General features: G+C 45.6%; 1 protein-coding gene across 1 annotated transcript; it reads left to right on the plus strand.

Annotated features, from left to right (window-relative positions):
• The first annotated feature begins 71 nt into the window (after positions 1-71).
• Positions 72-9,682, plus strand: smc2 (structural maintenance of chromosomes 2). Its single transcript, XM_061680577.1, is given in 26 exon segments — positions 72-399; positions 512-661; positions 807-929; positions 1,029-1,067; positions 1,146-1,256; positions 1,354-1,398; positions 1,713-1,946; positions 2,752-2,901; positions 2,997-3,230; positions 3,349-3,508; positions 3,593-3,710; positions 4,936-5,074; positions 5,134-5,253; positions 5,333-5,537; positions 6,444-6,579; positions 6,674-6,798; positions 6,884-7,077; positions 7,161-7,274; positions 7,276-7,305; positions 7,502-7,576; positions 7,755-7,874; positions 7,958-8,158; positions 8,506-8,622; positions 8,876-9,036; positions 9,108-9,255; positions 9,342-9,682. Coding segments are annotated over 26 exon segments (3,561 nt in total). The 5' UTR covers positions 72-231; the 3' UTR covers positions 9,486-9,682.
• The last annotated feature ends 518 nt before the right edge of the window (positions 9,683-10,200 follow it).

Genomic DNA, 10,200 nt, shown 5'->3' on the forward strand with positions numbered 1-10,200 from the left:
TGTGTTCTGACAGCTAAAAGTCTTTTACGGTTCTTCATTTTGTTCCAGGCGCAGAGAGGCTGGCAAATGGCTCCAATCCTGCCGCCCAAATTCAAGTGAGTTAGAAGAAGAGAAGGCAGGCGTGTGTCGTCGTTGTTACTCATTGAAAACTGTCGGCCACCCCGGGGCGAAAAGTACGACTGCCATTTATTTCAAACACAGTCAACGGTTTTGCGAGGGGGCGGCTTCGAGATGCACATCAAGTCGATTATCATCGACGGGTTCAAATCCTACGCGCAACGCACTGAGATCAACGGCTTCGACCCGCTCTTCAACGCCATCACCGGGCTCAACGGTAGCGGCAAGTCCAACATTTTGGACTCCATATGTTTTCTCTTAGGCATTACCAACCTTACTCACGTAAGTGGCATTTGGCTTACAGTATTGCACTTCTATAAGTAACCCGCGTGGCTTTTCTGCGTTTTTTTGTTTGTTTGTTTTTTGCTAATAAATGCGTGTTTTAATTGGGAAGGTTCGAGCCTCCAACCTCCAGGATCTGGTCTACAAAAACGGACAGGCAGGCATCACCAAGGCCACTGTGTCCATCACTTTTGACAACGCCAACAAAAACCAGAGTCCTTTGGGCTTTGAAACCCATGATGAGATCACAGTCACCAGGCAGGTGGGGACAAAGAGCGCAACTGGAAATATTTGCCTCGAGCTGCTTCATATACTTACTACTCGCCAAAAGTTGGGCATATGCAGCTTGTGGGAGACATTTCTCCAACGTTTTTGTGAGAAGTGCATGCCTGTGTTTTTATTTTAAGGTTGTAATTGGTGGCCGAAACAAATATCTCATCAATGGAGTCAACGCGAACAACACCAGAGTGCAGGACTTGTTCTGCTCTGTTGGCCTCAACGTCAACAACCCCCATTTTCTCATCATGCAGGTCAGCCTTGTGTGCACTTCTTTGTTTTTCTTTTTGTGCTCTTGAAGAACTCACAATAATAGCGTCAACGTCAACATGTGTTTTACTTTATACCTTTAGGGAAGGATCACCAAAGTCCTAAATATGAAGCCACCGGAGGTAATGTCTGAGCACACCCAAACCGTTTTTTGATTTGACTTCCTGGCATAAAGGCGTGACTGTAATGTGCTCTCGTAGATCCTTTCCATGATTGAGGAGGCTGCAGGCACCAGAATGTACGAGTGCAAAAAGATAAGCGCCCAGAAGACCATCGAGAAGAAGGAGGCCAAGCTGAAGGAGATCCACACTGTACGTCGGCTCCTAAAACTGCAGACTGGTCGGTGTCCCTCTTGCAAAGTACAAACAAAGTTTATGATTTTTTTTTTTTTATGCTTGAATTTTTCAGATTTTGGATGAAGAAATTACTCCAACCATGCAGAAACTACAAGAGGCAAGTTAGACCTTAAATGGCAATGTTTAAACGTCTCGAATTAATTCGTACTTGTTGCTTATTTAAGGTTGTATATTTTTGATAAAAGTGCAATATCCTGTTCTGTGACTGATACCATTTGCTTGTTGCCCGGATCACACCTTTACATAACATACACCCGTTTTACTTTAAATTGTATCTTCTCTTTCTCACAAACCTATTTGTTTATAGCCTTGTGTCATTTGCACATCTGTATCGGTGTGAATTTATTTACACAGCTATTATTTGAAGGCTGGCATCGATTTGACTCTGAGCAAGCTGTATAAAATGCGCAGGAGCGATCGTCATACTTGGAGTACCAGAAACTGATGCGTGAGATGGAGCACTTGTCGCGCCTGTACGTGGCCTGGCAGTTCATGTGCGCCGAGGAGACCAAACTGAAGTCCGCCGAGAATCTGAAAGTGATGCAGGACAACATCGCTAAGATGCAAGCCGGGCTGGCTGAGAACCACAGCAAAATCCAGGAGCTCGCTGTGCAGATTCAGGAACTGAAAGACAAAAGAGACCAGGTATATGCTCAAGCAGAGTTTGCCGCCCTGGAAAAAAACTATCCATTCTGGGCAGCTGTTAACATTTTTCTTTTGGCTTTTTGGAGCTTTTGTTTCCTAACGCGTATTTGGTAAGCTGAACTGACGTCGCGGTCGATTTCTTGCGTGAGCATATTGCGGGAGACCGCAGTGTACCTCACAAGATCTGACTTCAGCAAGCACATAAAGATTCAATCTGGGCGTGTGTTTGGATTGATTTACCGGTATTTATTTCTGTTTTGCGACATTTATTCCAAAACATGGAGCAGCCTCAAGCCAGGAGTCTTCATATTAGTCAATAATTAGTTCATTGCACACTGCTCTAACCTTGACATTTCATCATTAAAGTCAATGTCGGTTTGAAAATCACATCTAGGCCATAAATGTGAAACAATCGCATTTAAAAACTGTAAGCACGATATTAAGTGAGCGTGCCTTCTTGCGCCACGTGCTATTCAATTGTTTCTATGCGTTCAACATTCTAAATGTTCATCGAAACCTCGTATGTTGAGGCAGTGCCCGTGAGACCCAGTGGTCTCCCTGTATTGCCATTAATGCATTTTCTTTGGGGAAAATGTTTTTTGACCGATCACTGGTTAAACCAGAGGTACAGCCGGTAATGGCTTGTGTTCGACCTTAGAGATTCCACCACTTTGGTGGGGGGGTTAAAGTTATAGCTCACTTGCCTCCCATTGAGTTATTTGAGTTTGAAAAACTGTAAAAATATGAAGCCCTCAAAAATAGCTGCATAAATATGACACGTTATTCCTGTTCCGCTAATGTCTAGGAAGTGAACAGTGTATTAAAATCTCTGGAGGAAAGGCTGGCCGACGTGCAGCGTGTGGATGCCAAAGCTCAGAGTGCTCTCGATTCGAAAAAACAGAACTTAAAGGATGAAAGCAAGAAGCGGGAGGAGCTTGTCAAGAGCATGCGGGAGGTAGGATGGAAGACGCCAATTGAAATGTCGCCCCGTCCACACTACGCTAATGACGATCCGACAAGTCAGTCAGCCGTTGTCGTCTGCTTTTTTAGGACAAGAAGATGCTGGTGGTGAAAGAAAAAGAGGTGTCCAAGTTGACAGAGCAGCTTCAGGCTCTAAAGGAGGAAGGCCAGAAGGACGGCGCGGCCCTCGAGGCGGCCGAGCAGCATTTTAAGGCCGTGTCCGCCGGCCTGTCCAGCAACGAGGACGGAGAGGAGGCCACGCTGGCCGGTCAGATGATGGCCTGTAAGAATGACATGAGCAAGGCCGACACCGAGGCCAAGCAGGTCAGAGACTTCAACATCATACAAGGAGAGGAGGAGTGCATTCTTCTTCTTTTATTTAGATCCACCACTTGTCCGGTCAAACATATCTTAATGGTCAGGCTCTGTTATTTCCTCCCAGGCCCAAATGACGCTGAAGCACGCCCAAGCTGAACTGAAGACCAAGCAGGCCGAGGTGAAAAAGATGGACAGCGGCTACAAGAAGGACCAGGACAGTCTCCAGGCTATTAAAAGCAGCAAGGAAAAATTAGAGGCCGAGCTAGCCAAACTCAAATATGAAGGTAATGCGTCTTTGCCAAAGCATCTTATGGCCTTTTGACAACTGCAGTTCTTTTCAGCAATGGGCACTGTTGTACTGTACACAGATGGGAAGGAGGAAAGTCTTCTGGAGAAGAGAAGGCAGCTGTCCAGAGAGGTCGAAAATCTGAAAGAGACATACGAGCGGCTTGTGTCTCGCTTCCCAAACCTTCGCTTTGACTACAAGTCAGTCACATGAACGTCATTTGAGCTCTGTCATTTTGTAGAACAAGCCGTCACCAACGCGCCGCTCGAGACCACTGGTGTCCAATTATTTTTGTCGCCCCCGGCCACATTGTTGTTACGGGTTTCCCTCAGACGGCTGTGTTAAATGTTACATTAATATACACACAATAAGTTGATGGATAAGTAGTTTTCAAATCAGAAGAGAAGTCAAGGATAATAATGTAACTGTAAAAAGCTTTTGCAATATCTCGACATTTATTACATATGACAATTTTAGTACAGATTCGAGCAAGAATCATGGAAGTTGATGGCACTTGATTTGCTTTTGTGGGCCACATAAAATGACGTGGCGGGCCAGATCTTGCCCCTGGGCCGGGGTTTTGACACCTGTGCTCTAGGCGGTAACATTTTTGTTGTTGTTGCAAGAATGGAAACTTGTTTCCGTTTTAACTTATAATGATTTTCATGGAGGCCTACAGAAATGGCAGAATATTTACTGTTGAGAGGCTGAAATTTGGACAATTTCAAGTGAAACAATGTCTCTATAAACGATTAATCGATGATCAAAATAGCTGTCAATTAATTTGATCATCGATTAGCTGTCAATGAATCGTCGCACCTCTAAATGTTTTGCAAGTATGAAGTGGGAAAGTACTGTATCACTATTTTATGAAGTTCAACTGGAGTTTGGGGTTTGTGACCCCACCCTTGCCAAAGCTTTGTTGGACAATTGACAACAGTTTTAAACAGCATTGATTCCCTACCAAAAAAAAAATATTTTTAAATTTAAGAAATTTGAGTGAATTGAGGCTCAAAGGCCGGGATACGGTGACCTGGTAGCACTTACAAAACGTAAGCGGTCAAGTTGTGGCTGTTGGTCCTTACAGTGTAATAACGTGCTGTGTCCAATGGCAATTATAGCATCAAGTCCTCGTTGCAGATCACTAACTTGTACTGTGTGAATGGAATTTAAAAGCAAAACATCTCCGAAATTGGAGTATAGGGCCATATTAAGCTACCATGAATAAATCTAAAAAAAAAAAAGTGGCATAGGGGAACAGAAATGATTTATGTCCCTGCATACCGCCGTTGAATGTCCAATACATGGAGAAAAAAAAAAAAAAAAAAGACTCGTATTCTCAAAGAGTTAAGCGTCGTGTGCAGGAACATCAGTTTTTCTGTGTGTTTTTTTTTTGCCGTTCTATGAAGTTCACATCTCTTCCAGGGACCCCGAGCGTGGATGGGACCGCAGTAAAGTCAAGGGGCTGCTGGCGAACTTGATTTCAGTACGCGACGTCTCCTACGCGACCGCCCTGGAGGTGGTCGCAGGAGGGCGACTCTATAACATCGTCGTCGACACCGAGGTGAGCGTGCGACGCCTGTGCTGACTTCTCTTATCTCATATTGAGCTCTTTTTTTGTAGGTGACAGGTAAGAAGCTGCTGGAGAAGGGAGAGCTGCAGCGCCGATACACCATCATTCCCCTGAACAAGATCTCTGCCAAGATGCTGAGTGACAAAGTGGTCAATGTTGCCAAGAGCCTGGTGAGCAAACCTCATCTTTGTTGTGCGTCTCAAGTGTCATCAACAAGTCTGTACTTCTCGACTGTCCGTCCCGTGTCAGGCGGGAGAGGACAACGTCCACACGGCTCTATCCCTGGTGGGCTACGAGTCGGACCTGCGCAAGGCCATGGAGTACGTGTTTGGCTCCACGATGGTGTGCGACACGCTGGAAAACGCCAAGAAAGTGGCTTTCGATAAGCAGGTGATGACCAAGACCGTCACTCTCGGAGGAGACATTTTCGACCCACAAGGAACTCTGACCGGAGGTGAGCGCGAGGACGACGCCCGCATATATCGTGCCACAGGTTCTTGCGCAACTAAACGTGTGCCTTGTTTGGCACAGATGTGCTATATTCTCAGTTCAAACGCGTCTTCTGCACTTGAAAAGCAACGATGGCGTACCAAGCATCCCAACAGATGGCTTGAGCTCCTGTTCATCTCACAGCCACCTGGGGGGGATGTCATTTAGAAATCAGCATGATCAGGGAGTCCTTCAAAAGTATTTTCCCTCAAAGTAATTATCCTAAAAAACATTTTACGTTCCGAAGTCTCTAAAATCCCTTAGACAGTGTAGTCATTGAGTTGTAGAACGATATCAAATAGCAGTAATTGGAATTATCTTCCTTTACTATGTTACACACAAGCATGTAATGTAGAACGATTTCACACAAAGCACTTATTTTAAGCATCTTCTCAAGATTTTGCACAAGGCCTGCTACGGTATGTACCGGCGTGGTTGAACCCAATCCAGATCTTCGACCCAACTGGCCGTCCGTGGCAGACGGTTCTGTACGAAGTTTCTCCACGACAGGGACATTTTCCCCCTTCCCCTCTGTCTCCAAGTGCTTGCTCGTGTGGGGTTCAGTTGTAGTTTGTATACAGTGGACCCTCTCTATTTGCAGAAATAGCGAGCAGGCCGAACCGCCAATATGCAGGGCTTCACTGTATACGTATGCTGCATGAGGAGTTTTTTTCTATTTTTTGAAACTTGCTCAATGTGGAAAGTGCTCTTGTGAATAAGTGCACCATAAGTAAAATTGACTTGATAGTCTTTTTTTGTAAGTACTGTAAATCAAGACCTCCTCTAAGAATTGTTTGTAAAGGCAGACTTTTTTTCTTGTACTGGATCTCATTGGATTATGCAGGTCTTCAGAATGCTTTCTCTCTTCCAGGAGCTCGTTCGAAGTCTGCGTCTGTCCTGACCAGCCTGCAGGAGGTGAAGGAGGTTCAGGGCAACTTGAATGAAAAGGAAGCCCAGCTGCGGGATACGGAGCAACAATTGGCCAGCCTGAAGGGAACTGCGGAGAAGTAATGACGCTGCAAATGAAATGGCAACGTTCTGATGAGGCCTTTTGCTTTAGTTGTCTCAATGTTCTGCCTCGCTCGCGCCCGCTTCCTCCAGGTACCGTCAGCTGAAGCAGCAGCACGAGCTGAAGGTGGAGGAGGAGCAGATTTTGCAGGCCAAGCTGCAGCAGAGCGCCTTCCACCAGCAGCAAGAGGAGCTTGAGAGGCTGCGCAAAGCCATCGGTCAGAAGATGCTTCTTCTTGACCCAGATTGTTTTCTTATCCTGTATATGCATACCATATAAGTTTTTTTTATTGTGCAAATCAGAGGAGAGCGAGGAGACTCTGCGCGTCACCAAGGAGGTGCAGACGCGGGCGGAGGAGAAGTACAAAGTGCTGGAGAACAAGATGAAGAATGCAGAAGCAGAGAGGGAGAAGGACCTGAAAGCCGCCCAGCAGAAGCTCAACGCGGCCAAGGCCAAAGCAGACGCCTTCAACGAGAAGCTCAAGCAGAAGCAGCAGGTACGCCAACGCGCCGCGCCGGATCTGCCCGGGACGCCCAGAATCCGTTGCTCCACGACCGGTCGCTGTCCGTGTGTCGATAGGAGTCGGACGCCGTGGCGTTGGAGCTGGAGGAGCTGCGGCGGGAGCAGGAGGCTTATGAGCAGCAGATTCAAGCTGTGGACGAGGCCATCGCGGCCATCAAAGAGCAGATCGAATAGCATAGCCTGCACTGTGTCGCACAACAAGGTTCGGATCGGACTGCACACGCATCATAACGTTTGAGTTCGTACCGCACACTCAAATTTACAATTAATAGACTTCAAAGAATCTTGGATGCTCCTTCCACTCCACTGTATTTTACAATGCACGTGACTGATTCGATGACAACGAATCCTTCTGGTGCACAGCATGTGATCATCATATTGTGGATGTCGACATGCAGGACGCAGTTCGAAAGGCCCAGGAGGAGCTTTCCAAGCAGAAAGATGTCATCATGGCTCAGTTCAAAGAGATCAAGGTGAACATTTGGTTTTGGATCTGTTCAATGTCACAAATATTCGAAAGGAGCGCTTCTCAACAGTTGTCATCCTGAGACCCGGCCAGCAGTTGAAAACCAGTTCTGACGACGTGTCCGGGAATTTGGTAGTTGGCTCCGCGTTTCCTTCTTGAATGTTTCTGTGTCATGAATATTCTAGGAGAAAACCACAGAAGCTGGCAAGATACAAGAGCAGAACAATGAAGCCCAGCTGAAGATTAAGGAGTTAGAACACAACATCAGTAAACACCTCAAAGACAGCCAGGATGCGGCAGGCGCGGTAAACGAGCATTCATGCGTGTCCTTTCTTTCACGGACACGGACACGCACATTCGTATCACTCCTCGGTCTTCCCCCTAACAGGTGACTCGGATGCTGGAGGAGCACGACTGGATCCAGTCTGAGCGTCAGCACTTTGGGCGGCTCAACTCCTCCTACGACTTCAAGACCAACAACCCCCGCGAGGCCGGCCAGCGCCTCAAGAAGCTGAAGGAGACCACCGGCAAGCTGGAGAGAAACGTCAACAAGCGAGCCATGAACATGCTCAACGAGGCCGAGGAACGGGTGAGGCAAACATATATATATAGAACATAAAAAAAAAGAATATAGAAAATATATAGAACATTTCTTTGGAATACAGTGAACCCCCATTCATCGCTGGGGATGCCCCCCTGACCCATCTGCAATATATGAAAATCTGTGCTATATAGAGGCCGCAGGCTTTAAATGCATTTCAATGTATCAAAACACAAAACCTATGTAGACTTGGAAGCAGAAGCTGTATAGAAAGTTGTCTACACAGTTTGAACTTTTGAATTCGGTGATGATTTGGAAGCCTGCATGCAACTCGTGGTGCTTGTACCGCACTTTGGAGAATCGCTGGTTTCTTGACTTATTCCTCGTGTGTGCAGTACAATGACCTGATGAAAAAGAAGAGGATCGTGGAGAACGACAAGGCGAAGATCCTGCAGACCATCGAGGAGCTGGACCAGAAGAAGAACGAAGCTCTCAATGTGGCCTGGCAGAAGGTTCGCTCTCTCTCGTCCATTAAACACATCCAATGCAAGAGCTGGATTGAAACCTTTACAAAGTGAAATGCCCGTTTTTAAATAACACATTTTTTGACATAATTTGTTCAATATTGTTGTCACAGTTTGCACTGGTATAGAAGTCCACTGCATCATACTGGAGATGTTGGTTCTTATCTTATTTTGCTACGCGTTTAAAACCTTTTTTTTTGAGAATCGTCCGTTTAATAAGAGGTACCGTCTGCTTTCCCAGGTCAACAAGGACTTTGGTTCCATTTTTTCCACCCTGCTGCCAGGAGCCTCAGCGAAGCTTGCTCCCCCGCAGGGCTGCGGCGTACTCGACGGTCTGGAGTTCAAGGTGGCCCTGGGCAACATCTGGAAGGAGAACCTGTCTGAACTCAGCGGGGGGCAAAGGTCAGCGCAGGAACTCAGATGTCACATTTTTTCCGTTTTTAAATAAATAACCTCGAATGTCTGTCCTTCAGGTCTCTGGTGGCCTTGTCGCTCATCCTAGCCATGCTGCTGTTCAAGCCCGCTCCCATCTACATCTTAGATGAGGTGGACGCCGCGCTGGACCTTTCGCACACGCAAAACATCGGGCAGATGCTGCGCAGGCATTTTACACACTCTCAGGTGGGCGATGCGCGAAGACCCCTTCGAGCGTTCCGCCTCGTCGGTCGTGTTCCATCTCTAAACATTTAAACGCTCTGTTGCAACAGTTTGTGGTGGTGTCACTCAAGGACGGCATGTTCACCAACGCCAACGTCCTCTTCAAGACCAAGTTTGTGGACGGCATGTCCACGGTGTCGCGCACTGCCCTCAGCCAGAGCGACGCCAACCTGCCCCACAAGAGGATCAAGTAGCTCGTTAGATCGACATCAGAACGCGTTGGTCATTTTCCAGCATAAATGATATCATCACACTTGCCATTTGTATGCAGTTTATTCATTCTCACGCGCTCTTTGTTGCATTTGACACTTTTTTTTTTACACTTCAAACTTTGTGTATATATTTTGAACTTTTTATTTTTTATGTCCCTTGCCTCTCTGCTACATGTCTTTTTTTAATGCAAATGCATCAATGTAGTTAAATAAAATGTTCAAGATTTGTACGCATTGCTTCATTTGCAAACGAGGGACTCCCCAACAACAAGGCGTTGTGTTAAAGGACCACATTTGATTTGAAAACGGAAAGATGGGCCTGGTCATTCATAGATGAGGTTTAAAAGAAAAAAATGTAAATATATTTACCATGGTAAAATAGTTCGTCTTAAAATGATTATTGTAATGTTATCATTTAATCAAATCTTAGGTCATTATTTTAATAGAACATTTTAAATTTATAATTTAAAAGATTTTAAAACGTTTTTGTAATTACAGTACATAAAAGTTTATAAAGTTTTTTTTTTAGTTTTGTTGAACCATTAACATTGGATGGTCAAATAGGGAGCCAGTTTTTAACACTTTAGATTGCTTAATATTTTTTAAAATGAACAGACCCACATGGGGACTGAACAATGGTATTATTATCAAAATGTGTTAAATTGACCAAATTTGGACAAAGGAAGTTTCCACCCGA

The sequence above is a fragment of the Phycodurus eques genome, chromosome 6 (assembly GCF_024500275.1).
Source record: "Phycodurus eques isolate BA_2022a chromosome 6, UOR_Pequ_1.1, whole genome shotgun sequence".
NCBI classification, from domain to species: domain Eukaryota; kingdom Metazoa; phylum Chordata; class Actinopteri; order Syngnathiformes; family Syngnathidae; genus Phycodurus; species Phycodurus eques.